Source organism: Myzus persicae, unplaced genomic scaffold (assembly GCF_001856785.1).
Source record: "Myzus persicae strain clone G006 unplaced genomic scaffold, MPER_G0061.0, whole genome shotgun sequence".
In the NCBI taxonomy this organism is placed as follows: domain Eukaryota; kingdom Metazoa; phylum Arthropoda; class Insecta; order Hemiptera; family Aphididae; genus Myzus; species Myzus persicae.
In genome coordinates, this window is record NW_019100714.1 from 51,464 (window position 1) to 75,364 (window position 23,901).

General features: G+C 34.3%; 1 protein-coding gene across 1 annotated transcript in view; it reads right to left on the reverse strand.

The window, feature by feature from the left end:
- Positions 1-1,581: 1,581 nt before the first annotated feature.
- Positions 1,582-23,901, reverse strand: part of LOC111042594 (autophagy-related protein 16-1) — a 174,306-nt gene continuing 151,986 nt past the window's right edge. Inside the window, exons 8-12 of the mRNA XM_022327247.1 lie at positions 21,437-21,557; positions 20,612-20,791; positions 4,153-4,237; positions 1,905-2,057; positions 1,582-1,811 (exon numbers count right to left, since the gene is read on the reverse strand). Coding sequence (XP_022182939.1) covers positions 1,718-1,811; positions 1,905-2,057; positions 4,153-4,237; positions 20,612-20,791; positions 21,437-21,557 — 633 coding nt within the window. The 3' untranslated portion in view covers positions 1,582-1,717. The remainder of the gene's footprint in view (positions 1,812-1,904; positions 2,058-4,152; positions 4,238-20,611; positions 20,792-21,436; positions 21,558-23,901) is intronic.

Consider the following 23,901-nt stretch of genomic DNA (forward strand, 5'->3'; position numbering starts at 1 on the left):
TCTCCTGACTACAAACGCTGTTCGCCATCTGGGTTGAATCGTCGGGCCGGTAGCGCGTGTGACGGTTCACAGATCGCGTGACATGTACGAAAGGAGGAAAAAAATTCGGTGCGCAATCTATTATATTTTTGTGTCATAATATGATATCATAGTTGTGAAGGGAAATAAACTATTACGCTGTATTTGACTACCTATAATTAATTTTTACCGTTTTAGATAAGCGGTGTTCACTTTTGTCAATAATTACCAGGTGGGTACCAACTGATAATTATGATTATTAAGACTAGGTTTTCGGTTCACTTGCATTGTTTCCCAAAGCTACGATTCATCCCATCGCCATCGTTTTATTACATGTAGTACGTTATAGCATGTTTTTGATCGACAATCAGAAGTTTTTGTTTCACATTTTATGACAATTTTTGATTTCAAGTTGATTTTTTGCATTGACGCTGAAATCAGATTCTGATTTTTTCCTATTATTTATGATTTTATTGGTCGGACAATACCAAATTTTTTAAACGTAACCATACGACGTAAAAATCAAGTTGCTAAGTGGCGGCGGCGCGGCGACAACGTATATTTAGAATCAATATTTAATACTATTTACTCGTCAATATTATCTGTGTAGAAATGTAACTTCAAAATCAATATCAAGGCGAAATAGAATTATTATTTTCAAATTAAAAGTACGTAATTAATGTGAAATTGTGTGGCCTACAAAACTTTTTTATAGTAAAATTAAAATATATTTTTTTAAATTGTTTTAATCAAACACATTTAAATGTATTTTATTTATCATTTATTATGAATTGTTTTTATTTATATAATGGTAATTTTAAATTCATGTTAACAAGTTTTAAAAACTCAGAAATTGAAGAAAAATGTAAATAACAGCAGAATATATTGCATTTTGTTTTTCTGTATCACAAGACTATTTTGTATTTACCCTGATACATGTTTTATATTGAATTAAAAGTACGAAGATAAAATCAAGGAGGTTTTTCGTTCATAAAAATTGAAGACTTAAATAGCAATTAAATTTTAAAAACGATTTTCAGCAGGTATAATAGTTATAGGCAGGTTTTTCTTAATCTTACCAGCTATTGCAGACACTAGGAGAAACATAAAACTATAGGCTTAAAAATATAAGTGTTGAGTGAACATTGCAATCTGTTTATAGATTATTGCAGAGTTTTAAAGTACCAACTCAAAAGAATAAATATCACACTTTTACATTTTTAATTTATCTTGTTTTACAATGACATGAGGTGTTTTCATTTTTCTGAACTTCAATATTCCTACCAATCGATGTAAGGATGTTTAAAAAAATATCGTTATGCATTGGCACTGAGTAATATAATGTATAGTTGAGAAAATCTAGAAAAACAACGTGAATTGGAACATTTTATTATTCAAAACACATAATATAATATTATATGAAACATATAAAATAATCTCACATCATCATCGAATGAGTCTAAAAATAATAATATCTGTAGATATTGTTCACACAAGCACACACGCAAGACAACAATAATTATTATAATATGTATGCATAGAATAAAAAATATACATATATCAATTTTTTTTTCTTTAATTTGTTTAAATGGTAAATATATTAAAAAAAAAAAAAAATAAGGAAAATACACGCGATTGTTGCAGCAGTAGACTGTGAACAGTAATAAGAAAAAACAAACCACCGGATCCACAGCTTGTGTCAAACGTCGGCCCAGACCACTGCTCTCCTGGATCGGTCCACGCTGGCCACGTGGTTGGTAAACTGATGCCAAGACACGGCCGTCACAGGTGCGCTGCGTGATGACAAAAACAACAATACGGAATTTATAGGTTTCGTTGTAGGTTTAACTTATAATATATAATAATAATAATATGTAAACTTGTACCTGTGTTCGTTCCTCAATACAACAAGTGGTTTTTCGGGATTCGACACGGCCCATATGAACACAGATCCATCGGAGGATCCCACGGCCACGTGATCGTATTCCAAATTGAATACAGCTCTCGTCCAATCGCAACCCACTTTGAATCCGTCAGCCCTGTTCGCACACACGGTGAAAAACAACAACTTGAGAATACAACATTTGACGTTATTGACAGAATGATATTTATTTAGTCTAACATAATATTGCCTAGGCATGTCTGATTACTTTTCCTAAGCTTTATGAATAGCTACTCTGTATGTATACATATAAATTATATAATACTATATATAGAACTTCGTAATTTATTGGCTTATTGCATATATTATACTACAATAATATGTATTTACTAAGTGTAGAAGATAACGTAACGCAAAACAGAAATATTTTAAATAACTATCACATCTCTAACTAAATTCTTGGAATATCAACATTTTGAACAGTACTAAATTTATTGAAATTTATTAACAATCGTATGAAGTCGTAAAACCGGGATGTCGTCCCAGTCTTTGGTGGTCTATGACGTGAGTGGGATAATGGGATTATAATAGTATTATGGTTTTACGATCGAACAACAATTTCCAAAACTTGGTGATAAAAGGTGTTAAAATACCATCTATCGATTACAATATTATATTACAATATGCGTACACGTCATCGATGTAATTTATTGTTAAAAATCAATTTAGGTGTATTATTATTTCTCGTTTTAAATTCGAATCGTCAAAAGAGGACAATAACTTTAAAAATAATGGACGATAATAACAGGTATCTATTTAGACGAGTTGGCACCTACGACCTACCTATAATAATAACAATCGTGTATTAATAAATATTAGTTTAATTGAAATCAACTACCATAAAAGCGAAAATATCCGTTTAAATCGTTCAACTACTTCCGTACACGATTGAGGAACGACTATTGAAAAATAATAACCCCACAGTATTTGTTTAAAAAATTAATTTTCGGAGTATGGAAAAAAAAGTAATAATAATAGAGTTCGGTATATTATATAATACGCGATATAAGTAGATGGTTTGAAATTAAATAATAATCACCAGTAATTTTATACGATTTGATTTTATGTCTATACGGTGTACACGCATAACGGTTTTTTGCTTTTTGGTAAACGTCCATATAAAAACATGAGCTTATTGTAAGAATATCATGTGCTCGTTCAACATACGCATACATTCATACAGTTGACGTTTAATAGCATAACTATTATTATAATAACGGAACATAAAATTTGATATACATTTTGCTGCGTCTAATGTGTGTGCAAAAATATATTATAGCAGGTGCCAGCGTACCTACCGAAATGCGTCATACCTTTATCCGTCTATTCCGTACTTGCACTGTTTTTGTTTTATGCGTCTTGTCTTATTATTCACGAAAAGAACAAAAGACAATTTTTAAAACGAAAACCTCGGTTTTCCTCGGGGTACTTTATTCCCACCCCCACCCCTTAATTAAATAGAAAGCTTTTGAATTTAATTTTACTACGCGCATTGGCTATAAGTTCAATACTTATGGTTGAAACCTAAGAGATTGGAAAAACTTTTCAAAAAAAAAAAAAAAAAATTAAAAAAAGGCGAACGTGAAATAAATTAAAACCGTCTGAATTATATCGCGGAAAGTTAACAGAGAGTGAAAAAAATTGCAACAAAGGGGCAACGAAATTGTACTCGAAACAGTGAGGCGCGAAGCCAACTAGCCATAATTGTACAATCGGTGTCGTGAATAAAGTTTCGAAACACAAAAAGATCTAACTAAATGTTACGGGGAGCGTTTTAAAAAAAATGTCTGTATACATATACATACCTATAAAAAAAAATAATAAACCTTATCTGTAGGATTGTACTTACACACACACACACACACACACACACACACACACACACACACATAGATGTATACGACAACTGCGACTGTTGCAGTGAACGTATACGGTACGCATAATAACTATATATGTATATATACTATATAGTCGTATAAATAAACGGTTTTATCTCGTTACGATAGTTATTTTTATTCGCGAGACTCCCGTATAATTTAGTTTTCCGATCTCCTCCCCGGCAAATGGATTCGAGTTAATAAATAATAATAATGAAAATGATGATGATAATAATAATAATAGTAACGACAACAATAATAGTAATAATAACTACAGCAGTGAGGAGAACAGAATATTAAATAAATATGACTTGCTCGAATGTGTTGATTATTTTGTTCGTCCTGAGATCAACCAGCCGCAGGGTGTCGTCCCGGACACAGCTCAATAGGTAATTACAATCTGAAACACAACCGTAATCGATATAATTATATATTGTTTGTCGACAACTTGTGCAAATAATGGTTATAATAATAATAATAATAATAATAATAATAATAATCGCAACGCATTATTCGCGCATAAACATACAATCCGCCTCCGCCGCCGCTAAGGTCCATTGCCGAAGCTGCCCGCTAAACCCACAGACAGCGTATAGCAGTCGAATAGTTATTATTATTGCAATTATTATCAATGGTACATGTTATTATATTTTATTATTAATATATATTACCGTCGATCGTCGATATAGTCTTAGAGAGACTACACGACTGTAGCCGGCGGCGGTGGGCGCTATAAATGAACTATGATAATAATAATATTATATTATACTTTACGACTATGCGATATGTGCACCGAACCATTATAATATTGTTCACGCCGAATATCATACACCTCTCATCCACATACCCGGTATGCGGTCCAATTTAAAACCTAACGCGATCGCCAAACGCCTCGGTGCAACTTGTGTGTGTGTGTGTGTGTATACTCAAACGTATTATTATTTATTGCACATTATTATCATCATCGATAAATACGAAGCGTTCATTTCACGCTGCAGCGGCCCATGCTCACTCGGGGGGTTGTATCGACTATACGTGTATGATATCCGATTTGGGTTAAACGATCTCGGGTACGTTTATCGAGAGTTGCACGCGTTATGATTATTAGCTGGTATATTACGTACAGAGTGAAACAGAAATACCTGACAAGTGAAATAACTTATATTTTGCTCGAATCCATATTCAAACATTTTTCTTTATACATATAATTCATAGAAACTAGCGATACAGGTTCAGAATGACATTTTATATCAAATTTGTAAAAGCTAATTTTTATGCAAAAATTTTGATGATAAAAACGTTTGTTTAAGTAAGGCATGTCTATTTTTTACAACTTTTTAAAAAGTCAATATTTTATAGGAGTGAATGAATAAATTTGAAACGCAAAAACATTTTTCAAAATGACATTATTGGAAATATCTTCACATAAGTACATTTCTTAAACTTTTTACTGTCCATATAATTTTCATAATGTTTGGCGTACGCTCTTAACTAGTATCAATTTTGTATTTTTATTTGTCATGTCATTCTATTACACCCTGTATATAAGTAGTATGTTTTTATTGACCCACACGTTTAATAAAATAATAATATAACACGCGGCCATTAGACAATCAAAAAGATCGCGTAAGTCGTTTTAACCAGTATATTATTATTATAATATCCTCGCAGACAGGTTTTCACAGAGAAAAAAATAAATATACTGCAATAGGTGTTTTACCTGTAGTCACGCTCGCTCCCATTTTTCCTTTAATAGGACGTAATGAATTTATTTAAATTCTGATTTTTGGTATTTATAATATATTATTATGCACCTATGTAGTACCATATTTGCAAATAAGACTTACATTTTTCACGCCGTTTAAGCAATTGGAACGAGTAGTTTCTGAATTATTAAACTGTATGCATAGATTCAAAGAGGATAATATTCCATGGTAATAATAGCGGTTTAAATATATATGTGGGCTATCGGCTATGGTATGATTTGAAAATCAACACTATCCTTAGTAATGTGTACATATACAGTTTAATAACTCGTTCAAACCACTTGTTCGAATTTCAATTTAGATGTATCAAATTTTTGATAAATACCTTCAGCAGTTTAACAATTTACGCAGCGAAAACGGGGTAGATATGGTTCTCGTTTGGAAAAAGGAAGTTTATATAGAGTCAAAAAACGTTTCCGAGTTTCAAACAATTGTATATAGAAATAGAAATTTTATATTTTGAAATCTGTTCCTTAAACCTTAACTATACTTACAGACTATTGCAATAAACTAAATTTGAATACATTCGTCATTAATGAATAAAAATAGATGAGCATGTTTGATAAATTGTGAAGTATAATATACAACTATAAAAACGTACCGTTCGGGATCGGCGCGAGTGTACTACCATATATATATATATATTAGAAATGTCATTATTGTGCACATCACGTATGGTACACCTATGGTTATAACCAGTGGCGGCTTGAAGTTTGTTTTCCTTGACTCACGTTTAATATTTTTGCAGAGCCCACACTGAACATTTTCCACTGCCCTCCAAACAGTGAATTCATAGTTTGTAGTTAAGTAATCCTTAAAAATTGTTCGCAGGCTACCTTTTTCAACCGTATACGAGACCCACCCATTAATATTTTTGTAAGCCGCACGTCATTCGAATATACCTCCTTTGAGCCTCCACCAGCTACGTATATAACACTTGAGTCTTCTTTAACAGCGCCGCTGCGGGTTTACTCACACGAATAGTATAAAAATTAATAATATTATACGATTGGGCGCATGCTCATACTTTTTTTCCGTTTCGACTGAGTACAACAACAATAATAATAAATTATACTATAATATTATAGGCGACGAAGACGGAGCTGGTCGCCAAAACTAGTTTTAGGCGCAAACATTATACTATTATTATATGTCACATGACTTGTCGTTCTGACTGGGTCAAACGTAGTGCGCTGTCCCATATAAGATGTGTACAATTATTTAAAAAATATTCCAGTCCGCAGTGGATTATGCATCATTTGTGAAAAATGCGGTCCATCCTATTTACCGACCGGCTCCGCGGCATACTCTTCCGGGACAGTGCGCGTGTAATATATCCATATAATAATAATAATAATATCGTCTAAGCAGAGCGTGTGTGTAAACCGCGTGGTGAGTATATTGTAACAATAATAATATTATTATACTAATATAAATGTATGATGTTCTTGGCGGAAACGCATGCCACCGAAATCGACGTGAATACCGTCATACATTACAAATTACAATGTGCGGATGAGCAAATTCGCGACGTCGATTCTCGGAAACACTTGCGGTATTATAATATAGCCGATGAAACCTCGCGTGGGAGTGTGAGACAAACTATTATAATATTATTATTATTATTATTATGACCGACACTAGGCCCGTGTACAGTTATTTTTTTGTCCAAATTCGATTGTCCACAATAATAATTGTATAATAAACTCGCGACCGGCCTGCAGTGAAAGAATAGTATATTATATACATTGTTTTACCACTGCAAACCGTGTATTTATAATATGTATAATAAACCGAATAAAATCCTGTGAGAAATCACTCTAGCACTGATGTTTACGATTTGTAATTAACTGCGCAGCAAGACGAGGTATATAATAATATTATAATGACTATTAAATCTCGTAAATAACGTGCTACGTGCGCGGTAGATACGCAGTGTCCATCCATAAACATTAGATGTATAAGTACTCTCATTTTAACAGTGTTGCGGACATATTATATATATGTATATACGACCAAGCATCGCCCTGTATGAATAGTAGTAACGCGGCGACGATTATTATTATTATAATTATTATAATAAAAATAGTGTTCATTAATAATGAAGTGTTCCCGACGTCGATTTCGTCGTCGTAATGGAAAATCGAGACAAAAACTCGCCCACTTTAGCACCGCAGTTTTATTAATCGTCGCGAGGATAATTATAGTGCACCGATGCGAACTCGCGGTTTTTAACGTTTCGCTAATTAAAACATCCGTGTATAGTAACAACCGTTGGACATGAATATTTTGTGATGGATATACACGACGTGCATATAATTGTATGTTGATGTTGTAACACGGTCATTTTTACTAAACAATTTTAGAGCATATTCTGAACAAAGCACGAAATACTTACACGACACCCACTATAGTTGGCTATATCAATGAGACATCGAAAATCATCAATTCGGAGCCGGACGTCGTCATCGATATCAAGACCCTTCCACCACGTCAACATTATGGGTACTTCGAAAATTATAACCGCGGAACGAAAAAAAGACAATTGGATACAGGACAAATTGGTCTTCAAATCGTCGTGCGCCCCGACCAATTGTTATTCCAATCGATAGATATTGAAAAGGTTCATACCCACTTTGCCGAATCCCAATTCGCCGACAAATATACCAGTTTTAAAATATTTTTAAAATATTCCCTTTTCGCCGACAGTTTAGTTTGCCGACGTCTCGGTTCGCCGACAAATTATTAATAAAGTTTTCATTTTCCCGATTCGCCGACAGTTGACAATGATCTTATCGAAAACGGATAAGATAGCGATAATATTACTATGGTATACTATTGATATAAGTTCGATATTTAAATGTTTTTCCACACATAAAAATATAAAATCCACATGTAGTATAGATTGGTGAATTTAGTTCAGTCCTCCAGCCGTCTTTATAGCGAACCTTAGGATAACTATATTGAAAAGTGATTTATTCTTATTACAAATTAAATTAAAAATGGAATGGTATAAAATCAAATCTGAAAAAGAACGAGATTTACTAGTGGTCGATAATTTTATTCATCGCATTGATAGAATACGGGACACAACTGAGTATTATAAATGTATTCAAAATTGCGGAGGTCGTGCTATTTTAAAAAACAATACCGATGTTGTATTGTCGAAAAAACACGATCATCCAATACATGGAGTTATAATAATTAAATAATGTATCTACTGACTTAATGGATTAATAATCATTTATACATGATACATTTGTATTTATTTTTATTTTTTAATAAGTCGGCGAATTGGGAGTCGGCAAATTGGGAACATGTAAATAAATAGTCGGCGAACTGGGGTGTCGGCGAATTGAAAGTCGGCAAACTGGGATGTCGGCGAATTGGGATTCGGCAAATTGGGTTTCGGCGACGTGGGAAGACATGATTGAAAATTATTTTAGTGCAGCATTATATAATATACACATTAAACAATTTTAATTAAGTTATCAGTGGCATCGCACATAATACATTTAAATAGTGCTATCAACTAGTGTCGTTATATTGTTATCGAGTAATTTATTATCTTAATCAATAAATACCTTAATGGATTAACCCATATTATGTATTTTATTGTTCTGAAACCTCGGCGATGTGTGAATCCAATATTTTTCAATTTTACACACTTCTTTGTGTTCAAACTGCAAAAGTTTGTATGTATAGGTACGGACTCTTCAGCTATATTTGTATTAAATTTTATTTTTTTTAAATTTGTATTCAAGCAATATACCTACCTATATTATGACAATAATTTTGCTTCAAAATTATTTGATTATTAACTTTTAAAATACATTTCGTGTTATATTATGGATTACTTTTCAATCACGAATGACACATATATGTAACTATCACATCACGGACAAAAAAAAAACGTGGACCAATCATTCGTGAATAAAATTACGACGCAAATAAATTGTCCAGGAGTATTTTATAGGGGATCAATTGTCCAGGGACCAATTGTTCGTAATCGCAGGATATATCACGCGTATACTTGGTGTCATACAATATGTACCTACAGCTGCAGCTTACACACGGCTACAATCCTACAATATCGCATCGATGTTCAGGCACGTATGCATTTGTACGCGTATTTATGTGACGTTCCGTAGGTATAGATATTTATAATATTATGTTCGTATTAAATCGAATCGATCGTCAATTTTTTACGATTTTCACACGGCCGGATGACTCAGGAGTCGTAAACGCGTAACACGGCAGAGTAATAATAATAATAATAATAATAATAATAATAATAACGACATCGATAATTATCATTATTATTATAAAATGTAGGTACGTTTTTCATGCACACGGACGAACGAGTTCAGTGCGGAGCCCGAGGCGATCGAGTCAATTATTTTGTAGGTGCACGGTACGAGGGCTGAAAGGATATTATGATATATATTCTGTAAGTTTATGAGGTGATCATGGCGGGCTTTCTGCTGAGCGTTAAAACGTTAGGTACATAAGACACGTCGTAAAAATAAAAAAATTAAATAAATAAATAAGACCATAGCGAGTGCACATAAAACCATATTATATATCTATATATATATACGTATATATTAACGACACGCGTCATCGCGACGCGTATTTCTGCCGCAGAAATATAATTTGATATATGACTTACATATAGTAAAGGTACACTTAAACGACGAATATAATGTACTATTATATAGTATAATATTCTAGTGTGTTTACTGTAATACTCGTACGTATATAAATATCGGTGCACATTATATATAGACGTAGAGCTTCGGTGGTCTTCTGTGGGGTATTCGTTTATTTTTTTAGTCCACTATGGGCGGCGACACGATATATATATTATTATGTTTACGATACAACTGCACCGACCCAACCGTAGGTACGGTGTGAATCACTAAGCTATTCGTACCTATGCATTATTATTGTTAAAAAACTTGTAATAACGTGTAATATGTTGACACATTTAAAAAAAAAATAATAAATGAAAAAAAAAAATACTGTTTAAATACTGAAATAACGTTTTCTTTACGCGCGCACGCCTATATTGTGCACCTATTCATAGCTAAACTACATACATAGGGACGTACTCGCAATATTCGCTGCATATCATCTGCAGATCCGGTAGACACGAAAACTACGAGTGCATAATAATAATAATAATAATAATAATAATGCACTGCCTATACAGCTGCAGCAGCCACCGGTGCACCTTGAGTTTCCATATGCATTTTCGATTTACATACATAAACTATATGCTAAAAGGTCTAACCTCCACGGTAGTCGTGTCGCCGGGCGTTGTGGCTGCATTCTACACGTACATAATATAATATTATTATAATATAATGAAACGGCTCGCCGTACACGTCGTAGACCATAGATTATTATGCGCGTTCGCGCCCTAACGAGAGTGTTATATGATTATGCGTATGTGCCGCCGCTTGTTATATTAAATAGTCGTGCGCGATGGCGAGTATATAATGCCTACCCATGTGCAGTGTGTATATGTGCCTACACGTTCACGTCCCTGAAGCGAATGCACACACACACGTATGCATATATATATATATATATGTGTGTGTGTGTAGACGAGTGTTTGTAATAATAAGTAGCCCACTGGGACGCGACGATGATTGTTTTCTGAAAAACAGCACACTGCGCCTGCTGCAGAAGTCGCGATTTGTGGACAGGAATGCTTTGGAAAAAAAAACTAATTAATAACGTGGATCAGGCGCAAAAGTGCAGTGACGAGACTGCAGTGCACTCTGTGATTTTTCGAGTATCTTTGACTATACGAACCACGACCACTGCACAATGTCAGATCCAGATGGGACAGATGGGTTGAGCAAGCTTGACGAACTTTAGACATGATATTAGAGAAGGTACCATAACTAATGTTAATGCGTAATATGCACATGTCATAAAAGGGGAAGAATTCCTAAAACCTTCTAGATTTCGGGTTAACACTTGCAACCCTCACGCCACCATACCGATATATTATAGGTAAAAATGTGTATCGTTCTGCAGCAAGCTCAGTGATCGGTTTTGATATGGTTACTGGTTGAAGACTTTGTGCATATTAATTCATATTACCTACGAGTGTTTATTAAAAGTAGTCCACTGGGATGCAACGATGACCGTATTATAAAAACCACACACTGCAGCTGCAACACTCGCGAGTCATGGGCAGGTATTGAGATACATACAACTAATTAATAACGAGGATTAATAACGAGCAGTTGATCACACGTGAATACTGTGCAAGAATGACTGAGCCAAATAATGGGATGAAGCTAACATCAGCAACCCCACCACCAACATGCCGATGTACGTAAAAAATGCAAATCGTTCTACAATGGTAGAGATCGGTTTGGATGGAAATATTGACGAAAGCCTTTTTGTATCTCATATATATATATAAGGAAAGAAATGAATGAAAATATGGTTTTTTAATTCGTTATTAGATTATTAGTCTATTATATTCAGTATATATTATCCCCGAAAATGAAACGAGCGGGTAAAACGGGTTTCTCAAAATTCACGATGATTGAAAGACTAACTCTGCGCATTCCCTAATCTATCGTTGTCAGGATTATTATGCGATAATAAATCGTGTCGAACGAGTGAGCAGTTTATTTATAATAATCTATTTAATATTTATGAGTGAAATAAGCTGCAGCAGTAATAATAATTAAATTATATTATATTCGTAATACCTACTTTTCAGACGGGTCTACCAGCTCTGACATATTTGTATTAACTTTACATAATAATAATATACAGGCAAGTCTACATAGATACCTCGCGGTCGCGACCAAGCCAACGGCAATGGACGCGTCTCGATAAATCACAATACGTCGAACCTCGTCATTATATTATAATATCCACAGGACTTTTTTTTCAGATTTCGATCGATATGGTTGATATTGTTTGTGTTATTAAACTATTAACGAGATTATAATTTTTCAAATCGCTAACGTGCGCTCGGGAGAAAAAAACCTAACCGAGCAACGGTTAACTGTCGCGTCACCCGTTCAAATAATTTACGGTTAAAAAATAAATAAGAATGCACGCCCGTGCACCACCGTCTCCTACCGACACAGCTCGGGTTTTGTTTCCAACAGATCCGAACGCGTTACAGGATTATATTGTGTTCATTAATAATCCGCTTTTCATCCGGGATCAGTCTTAATTACGGTGGACTTTGCCCCGGCAATACCTCAGCTAATCGTAATAATATTACACATTATATTATACAGGCAGGTCATGACGTATACTTTATTATAGAAACTACCAGCGATGTGATGATGTAATAATAAAAGGTCGAATAGAATATTAGCTGACATATACAGACGTGTACGTACGAATTGGACGACCGGTGAATGCAGGTCTTGTCTAGCTGCAGAGAAGAAAAATACCGAAATCTATTTTGTTTAGACAAGAAGTATTTGTTAAGTCGATGACTCTGTAACCCGCAGAGTGCGTAGGTACATAATGAACGTACTCAAATAATGAAAATCAATAACAGTTACAAAAATGAAAAACTATCATGACTCATAAGATATATTTTAGTCGCCTAAATGGCCCGTTTTTTAAGCAATTTGTACGGGGGCTGTAGTGGCGGAACATAGCTGAAAATTCAAACAAATATTATAATTTAATCGATTCGTGTTATTTTTTAACAACATTATGAAATACACAAAAACAGGAAACGCTCTATATAACTCGATATTGCTTGTATTGCTCACCTATACATAACTTTGAACTCTATTTACGGGACATGAGACTAAACTACTGGATTATAAATTCCTTTAACTTACAACTCGTAAAATCATGTTTTATGTGCATGCGCAACGACTTTACTTTTTCTGTGTATCCTGTTTTTGAGGATCACGAGTAATAAAATATCATCATGCTGGCGATCTAGGTAAATAGAGAAATATACTAAAATCAGGTATTCGTTTAGTGAAATTTAATTTTCAGTAGGTAAGGTTAAAATATTAGGTGCATATATTCAAAGCGAACAACTCTCTAATGTACCAACTATTAATTTTTAATACGATTCGGAGGAAATATCTTGTATACAGTTATATTATACCTATGACCAACAAAATCTCGTACACGCGCGGTCGTTAATTTTTTTTAATCGTTTGTGTTATTTCGCTATTCGCTTGGCTATTGCTGCAATGTTTTTGAGTTTTGGTATTTCGACCGGATACCTGAAGTAAGTTTTATACCACTAGGACGCCGCCATTTATTATCGTATTATGGTTCAGCAATGCTAGGCTATTCGACCGGCTACCAGCTATTATAATCGTCATGCACATAAAATATAGTAGTTAAAACGTGCGTATTAAATTAATAGTGTGGTAGTTCAATAAGAAACCGTGTGTACCTTTACTTGACCGGTCACATAATATACATATATTATATAGGTATGATACATATACCTACCTCCTAAATACCAAAAGAGTTATCCACTAAGTCATTAATCGGGTGAATAATAATAATAATAGGATTTTTTTTTTTTATAATATCAACCAAAATCACGATTTTCACCGCGGCGGATCTGGTATTACGGGTTTCGGATTTTCGTACCCGTGTTATCATCAGCAGATCGCTATATTATTATTATTGTTTCGAACGATTCGCACAAAGCGAATTCCGCCCACCATATAATAACATAATGTACCATAGCTGGTAGGTACATGCAAACACTGGTTCCGATACAAAGCACTGCGGGAACAGCAGCACCCCGATGATATAGAGACGCGTGCTCATGCCCACCTCGTTGGCTAACGAAGTCACAGGTTGTACCCGCGTGCACACTATACCCATACAACAATAATACGTACATACATTTATAATATTGAGGTCAGTTCGGTGTGAGACAAACGCCGCGGACGACAACACGGCGATAAATTATTAAGCGCACGTGCAGAGCGTAATGGACTGAGAATTCGCCGATATATACCCGAGAGCGGCGACGTTTTACTAACTACCTGTGTGTCTCGCGGCCGACCCCGGTGCAGTGTACGCCCCTCGACGGCACAGCCGAAGTATTATTTGCGAATAACGATAATAACAATAATAAACGTTTTCAAATTTTTACTTCTGCAAGTCAAAGACGATATTTTCAAATGCTTTTAGATTTTTCACAACATTTAAAGAGTGTTTTGTGGGACGGTTTCAACTTTGATTTTACCAACTGGGAAACTATATACACCTAAGTCACGTTTTTATGCGAATTGTATACTAGATGATTTTTTTGGAAATGTTGATGTACTGTATATAGTTTAAATTGGAATGGAAAGTTTCCTAGTTATTTTATTTTAAATGTTTATACGATGATAGTCTATTGAATTTATATCATTTATTTTTGTTTTGGAAATTATCAGTACTATGACATCACTTATTATTTACAAAGTATTAAATAGACAAATAATTTAGTAGGTCAGGTACTAAGCCTTAGTTAAAGTAGTGTAACTTGGACCCTTTTCGTTCAAATCGCAATCACAATACATCAAAATAGACAGAAAAACCATCAGATTCACAATTTTTAGTACAACATGTAGGTATTAATTTGAGTTACTAATGTTGGTATCGTCGCAGGACACATTTAAGTCGTTGTGAAAAATCTAAATATTTTCATGTTTTAATTATGTATGTATGATGTTCAAATACTTAGATTTTACATATATTATGCATAATTTAAATATGAAAATGGGATAACAATGCATACAAAATCACCCTGTATATATTGTAATGTACGCGAGTAGCAGAAACTATACACATCAGAGAACTAGTTTAATTATTAAAAACAATAATGATAATACAATATTCATTGTTACGAAACTCGAATGATTGATAGTCTTACGCGTTACATATTATATTCGAAGATCTTTTATATAATTATTTTATTATTATTATTATAATTTGCGGGTTAGACAACAATACAGTCGGAGGTACGATTTATTATTATTGCTTTATACATGTACGAAAACTAGACGCAAAGAAGTGTACCACCGTACACACACATATATACGTATATACATATACACACATGCATGCACATACATACGCTTATACCATCCCGAAGTATTAATTAAAGTCGATTATATTATTAAATACGTTCAAATAGTAAAAAAAAAAGACTCGGCGTCGCCTGTATATAACACCACAGTAGGTATTTTATATTTAAATAATTGATCAATTACTTCCGAGAGCTTATTCCTGTACAAGCATAATATATATAATATTATAATCCTACACACACACACACACACACATACATATAATATATATATGCATGTACGACATGTAATTTGCTCTTTTATATATTATAATTATGTACTGCGTATAATAAGCCAATTGTTTTTTTACAATGAATAATTATCTAAAGCTCGAGTTATTGTCTATAGCGTAATATTATGTAGGTATATAAATGCATAATAAATTGTTCTGTTTCATGTGTTAGTAAAATGTACCGTTTGCGACGCGAATAATTGAATATAATATATTACATTATAAAGCGTAGCATTTAATATCCTATATGCGAATAAATGAGTTTAAGGCCAATGACGTTTGACTATTATTTTGTGAAAATTGTAACTTTCCAATTTTTTTCTCGATAGTAATAAGATGCGTTCATCATAAGAAGAAAATAATAATAATTGTTCAATGTGTGTCATCATATTTTCGATTAATTTTTTGTGCGAAATATCTTCTAAATGTTTACAGTCATTGAAGTAAGTTCAATGAATACGTCGTATTCAAACGTATAAATATTATTATCATACACTCAAAAAAAAATATATAAAATTTATAGTAATAATGTGCCATAATTTTGTAATTAATAATATTACATTTATATGATGAAAAATAATTACGAAAGTGCCTAATAATAACATATTTGTTTTATCAATTAATTACACTTAATACGTTTATTGTTAGATTAATATTATGTTAATTTTGTACAGCATTATTTTTTTAGATATTAAATATTATATCTATATTCTATACAATTACTTTAAGACTATTTTCGACACTTATATAATATTGTACAATTAACCACAAACGACGAGGAAAAATTACATTATAATCCACTTTTCAGTTATTACCTACTGCATAATATTATAAAGAGTAATATTAATCTATTATGATCAATTAATTTTTGCACAGCCATGGGTAGTATCACGGTACATTATAATACTTACATTCATAATAATTTCTTACTCCACTTGTAATGAGGTTGAGAATGAGGCCAATTCCGTAATGTATTATCGTGATATTAATTTTATAATAACGTGGAATTACGGTGCGATGATTATATACGATTAACAATAGTTGCACATAATAATATGTGCGTTAGTCGTGTAATGTGCATAAAAAATAAATGTTGTGTACAACAATGATGTAAATAAAAATGTTCAGTACATTTTTTATCGGTCGATTAATTTCAATGACAGCAGCCTATAGTTGTGTTCAACGAAACATCAACTGGGCGGTGTTTACTAAAACCGAAATAAATTATCAACTTGATAATTATAATTTGACTACAATTTATTATCATATAAAAGCACAACGGACAACTAAAAATGTTTAATATTCCGCGGCTATTAAGTATTTTTCCTCAAAATGTTGTAAATGCAATCTTCAAATGTTCTATTTTGGCGAGCTCTTGTCTACGCTGCAATCTGTCCGACTAGGTCGAAACTTCAGCAGCCGTGTTGTTATTATATTGCATTGTATACCTACTGCAGATTCCACGATATAAGACGTATGTAATTGTTGCAGTGAATAAATTTAGGTTAATGGTGTAAATCGAAATTGTCTGTACATTTTTTGGCAGTCGGTTAAATACAACGGTAGCAGTTTAATATTATAGTGTTCAACGAAACACTGCAAGAGGTTTACTTATGCAGCCGAATAATGCATTATTATTAAGTAATATTAACTATAACAATTATTTAACCGCAATGTAATTATTATAAAACACGTCATAACGGACCGAAAGCGTCGAACAACTACTGATAGTTTTTGACATTGCACGGGCGTAGAGTGTGTTTCCTCCAAATGTAGTGAGACGTAAGATGGCTAATACATTGGTGTATACGATTTATCAGAGTATAATAAACGGACGATTTATTGTGGACACGCTACTTCAGTCTTCGAATGTTCTAATTTCGTAAGCGCATGTTTACACCGACAATCTCTCCGACTCGATCGAAACTTCAGAAGCCGTGTTGTGCTGTTATTATATTAAGTATACCTGGTGCAGATTTCACGATATATCCTATACATGTGGCAGTCAGTTTTCTACAGTGCAAATGCAGTTTTGAATTTACGCACGTATATGCGTATGCTAATTGACACACCACCGGGCTTTATAATATCAATACGAGACAAACATATATAAAGCCAACGTGTTATCAGATCTGTGTACTACGCGCATGTTAGTGTATATTATATTATAATAATAATATGAGCATATCGTATAGCAGGTATGTTATAACAGTACATTAGTGCAGGATCGTAACTGTTTAGTGCGCAACTCGGGCTCGCAGGATATGATATTATCGACGACGAAATCATCTAATAAAAAAAAAAGTCCATCGAACGAGTTTTGAACGGAATCCGGTAAAAAAAAAAAAAAAAAAATCGAATACATATTAAACTGCAATAATGACGTTATGGTGCGCGAAATCGAAGAGCAATTAATAAAGAGCCGTTGGCGATGCCGGCGCCAAACCGACGGCTGCTGCAGTATGTATTCCGCGGGTGAAAAATGTTTATAATTTTCTACAATATGCTATTAATTGTGTATACCGCGTGTCCGCGGAAAAAAAGCATGCACAGAAAATGTAAAGTTTTTGTTCGTATCAAAAATATAAGAGTTAGAAAACTGTAAATTATAGGAATTGACGACCCGACAGTTTATAGTCTCGTGTCCCGCGCACATAAAAAATATGCATAGGGTACAGATAGTAATAAAATAAGTAACTGCGGGATTATAGAGGGTACCTACCTTGGTTTTGTGAACACTACACGATATTATATTATGTTTTAATACCAATTGCAATGTATATGTTTAAACAATCGATAATCCAAATTTCGAATACCGATAATGCAGAGTTGGTGTCTTTTGGGGATTACACTTTTTCCAGCATCATTAGGTCGACAATCCTATATTATACGTCATGAAAATCCGTTAGAATTATGCCGGAGAAAAACTATGAATCGACTAATAATATAGGTAGCTATAATAATAATATTAAATGCACCGATACTTCCCGATATAATATATTCCGATACGTACCGATATAATATAATACCGATATATACCCATATATAAATAAGTAAATGGTTTAAAAACCATATAGCTTATACCGATGACGGAGCGATAATTTTTACGATGTTGCGCAGCGTACCAGCTATACATGCGATTACCTAGTCAGAAATCGCTTTTGGCGCGGGAAAAGTCTTGTCTGCAGCTTATACACAATTTCTCAGCTGCACCCCTAAAAGCATATATTATTATTATTATACGCATATCACAATATTATACATCGCAGGAAACCTGAAGCTGCGCCCCTGCAGATTAAGCACGCATTATCGTATACGCGCAGACACATGGTTAACCATCATGCTACACATATTATTATTATTATTATTATATATTATACAACTGCCACCGGTTGGGTGGGCGATAAATCGATAAATTCATCTCGGCAGATTTTAATGACTCGGACGCTATATAATATATACTGCAGCTGATGGAATAGTTTGTGCGCGTCGACCGTATAATATTATATTATTATATTTATTTATATCGAGTCGCGCCTTCCCAGCGTGCCGCAGATGAAATTTCCGGATAAACAGCGTGTGCGCAAAATATCGCGATCGATCGAGATCGATATTATATTTAATATTATGCGGCGGCGGGACTTGGGCGTACCTCATCGCACTGTAGAAGGTTCGTCTCGTTATAATATGGCGTTATGAAGAGACAAAAATCGTGCGAGTCGCGTACATACCTACATGTTTTTACAGTCCGTATAGATAGATAATATTTTTCGATGACATCTGACTGTGCGTTTTCATATAAAATTCATAATAATATATAATCTATGCAGGCGAGTAATAAGTGGTGCTGTTTTGTGTAACCCCCCTACCTCGACCGTTAAAACGGAAAAATTCATTATATGCTAATTTTAATTAATATTTGCCAAAAGAAATATATTCAAAAGTTAAACGCATTTTATACTTTATAAATATGACTGCATTACTCCACGATGGGTGTGTGAAACTGTAAACAGCTCACAACTCCCATATTGTATTTCAACACTAAATTATACCCAGGTTTTATGCTCATAGCTGCTGTTATCGCCAACAAGCTCTTATGGAAAATTATATTATAGTCAGGAGCCATGTTATATTTTGATATTTAAAAAGAGCTGCTGTTTACTATATATCGACCCCGAAATGACTTATATAGATTAAATTATAGGCTCTTCGTATGAGATTATTATGGTCTATTTCGTATCCCAGTCCAAGTAAATATATAAACCGTCGTGAAACTATAAATACTACATACGTTGAATTGGTGGCGTAATTTTTGTTGCAAAAATAACAGTATTTTTTTTTGCAAAATGCGTCTGCTGTCTCTATAATATACCTGGGACGAACAATATTGATGAATTTGACTCCTTTACGCTCACATGGTCTCGGGCGTTTACCGACGACGACGGGGTGGTCAGCATAGGTTATTTTCTCAGAGACGTTAACGGTGGTTATAGCAGACTAGCCCTTATAAGATCCATCGCAGTCCCCGGATACACTACACGAGCGTTTGCCCGAAATGGTCACAGGGGCGTAGTTTCTTTTTTATTAGGTATATCGCATAATACATAATAACACGTTATGAGAATCTATGCGAGATTCTATGGCAATAATATAAATGTATGTACAGATAATACACTTACCTCTGGACAAGTCCAAAGACGTGACCCGTCCTTGGACCTCGATCTCCGTATGCGGCTTCTCGGTCCTCGTGTCCCAGAACCGTATCCTCTTGTCGAAATGGCCGCTCATGATGGTCGTGCCGACGGTCTCCGATGTGACCAGGTCGTTGCAACTGGACATGGCGAACTTGGTCTCGACGCCTACATAACATAATATTATTATCATCATTCAATAACCCATTATACAATTGTAACGGAAAAAGTTTAGTAATAAAATAAAAACAACAACAACAACAGCAGCGACGTGGTGACGATAATTCGAACAACCTTCACACTGCATTGCACACAAACGCGCCTGTACAGAGTGATTATTTCATCGGGTGAACCGATTATTGGAATAATATATCCAAGAATATTTTTTAATTTCTTAATATTTAATAATAGAACAAATACTGCTGATTAATCGCATTGAAAAATATAAAATAATATTTTCGTTAAATAAATGAAAAAAAAAAACACGAAATACAATAATTGCAGCTGGCACATGTCTTTTACGGTCTAATACAAACCGCCTGCTTTACGACAAAACAATCGGCCTGTATAAATACTTCATACACATGATATATTATACGATACTATTTACTGCAGAGTCGGCACATATATATTATATATCGACGTCGTTTATTGGACCACCACCAACTACACACAAAGCCTGCACGTTATAATATATAATGTACAATCTCATACAATATATTATGTTATTGGCTTCGTTCACTAATCGTCGCACGACGAACCCGCGATGAGTATACGCTTATACATAAATATAATAATATTATATATACTCACATGCCCTGATGCGTAGATCGTATATCTTCAGCGTGCGGTCGTGGCTGCCGGTCACCACTTTGCTGGGTTCGCCCATGAACTTGGCAGCCATCACTTTGGCGCAGTGTCCGGTCAGAGTGTGCTGAAACAACGACAATACACACACACCGTATTATTATAACGTCACGAGAGCTAAAATAATAATAATAATAATAATAATAATAATAATAATAATAATAATAATAATAATAATAATAATAATAATAATAACGATGATAACGATAATAAATAAATAAGGCTGTGCGAACTCCATCGCTATATACAAGTAGTCGAGTAAAAACTATTGTACTTAAGCAAAATGAATAACAAGAGTAGGTCAGGCCAACGAAGCTCAGATCACAGAAATGTAAATAATGTTTAACATAACCGGCATGGCATGACATGTAAAAATGGGGTAAGTACTCATATTATGTGTGTTGTACCTGCAGTAGTCTCCGTAAGGACGGACAATATCATATTTAAAGTATTAATTTTAAGTAATATGTGGCTTGATGTGGTGCGGTAATTGGCTTCGATTACAAAAGTCTCCTAAATTGCAAGCATTTGCCGGTGTCTTGGTGACAAATCTTCGTCACACATACGCACGGCTTTCCAACCAACTGTACCCTCCCTCGTAGTAAAAACCGGCTAATGACCACGTAGTTGATGCCATAACAATTAAAAAAAATTACGTATAGTGTTCGAGTGACTTAATAAAAACAATATTTTGTATTAACACTATTTTTGAACGTTTCCGAATATTTTCCTCCCTGATCTGAAACCGGTTAATTATACCGGAGATAATTTACCAAAGAAAATCACCCAGCCAGTAATGTACGACAGACGACCGAGCGGCGGCGTCAGCGAAGATGTTCGAACCCTCAACCCCTTCCCATCAACAAGTTAATTACAATCCGACCTAACCGTAGTCATCTTGATGTATTAGGTTATAGAATTAAAAGACATCGAGTGTTCTGTCATACGAAAACCAATCACACTGTGGGATTTTTTAAACTGCAGGACAGTGGACAATACCTATAAGCAACATAAATACCTAAATGGCTACTACCAGCAGGAGTGGGAAAAAATAGCATAAGTCTTTTGCGACTGTACGACCTATGCGTATACCATGGTTGTGTGTACCTATTAAAATTACAGTATATTATAATATATGTAGGTACACATACATAATACGTTTGTGTAGGCTCGTATACACGCGTTTCATCGTCGGACTAACTGTATTGAAGTAATATATTATTACCTATACGTCCCCCGCCGACGGTGCAACTTTATAAAATATGCATAAATTATATTATATTATAATAGGTACCTACCGGAGACAACGACAATAATATGTGTTCCTATATACACAATGTGAATAATTTTTTAAACATTTATCTTTTCAGATATTATGTTATTATATTTATATACCAATCATAACCCACTCGTGTGTGTGTGCGTATACACGTCGTCGTCCCGGCGTGCGTTTGTATGTATGTATATATAGGTATACCTCTGCCGTTCGTGCGCGCAATCGTCATGTTTGTCTACGCGTATTTATACCATCGCCGGCCGATGAATGGAATTAATTTCCATTTATTATAATAATAATAATAATATACGACGGCGATGCGATAAGTCTGGCGGAAAATGCCGACGCAGATAATATAACTGATGCAGCGTATAGTGTACCTACGTCGTTATTATTTTATATTATGCACCATATGGACGCACGCTAATAGAACTACCCTGCTGCAAGTCTCCGTCGGCCATCCACACACTGCACACCCATTTATGTATCTACACCATCGTTGTGCCTATTCGTAGTAAATACCGTGCACGCTCATCCGACCACTATATTATGCACACTTCGGCTATATTAGAATGTTTAATGGAAATTAGAAATGCAACTTAAAAATAATATTTACATAAATTATAAGCACTGTGTAATGTAATTATTGGCAGCTGTCTGCGTGGAAACGGGATATTTTTATTTTTACTCAAGACTATAATATAGAGACGTACTGACGTGGCTCTCTAATCTAACGACGGCTCTTACGAAGATTATTTTCGCAAATACTAATTTAAAGAAAAATAGTTATCGACAGAGCAAAACGCGGTGAGATGAGTGAGTATTGCATTGTAATGTATTTCGGTGGTCGCAGAATGTGCAGGCGATGATCGGAGTGTTAACTTCGATTAACGAATCAAATCTCATTCCTATGTAGGTAGGTACTCGTTTCGTGTTTCTTTCGTTTTTTGGTACTTGACGAGTCACCTCGGGCAAACAAAACCAAAACATAATATGATGTTATTGCACACACAACAGCCGATAGTACTGCAAAGGCCCTCGAGGAGGTGGTGTGTCGGTCGCTGTTGCAGTAAACGCGTGCATATATTTTAGGCGATCGTGAACTATTATAATATTATATTCATTTACATTTCCT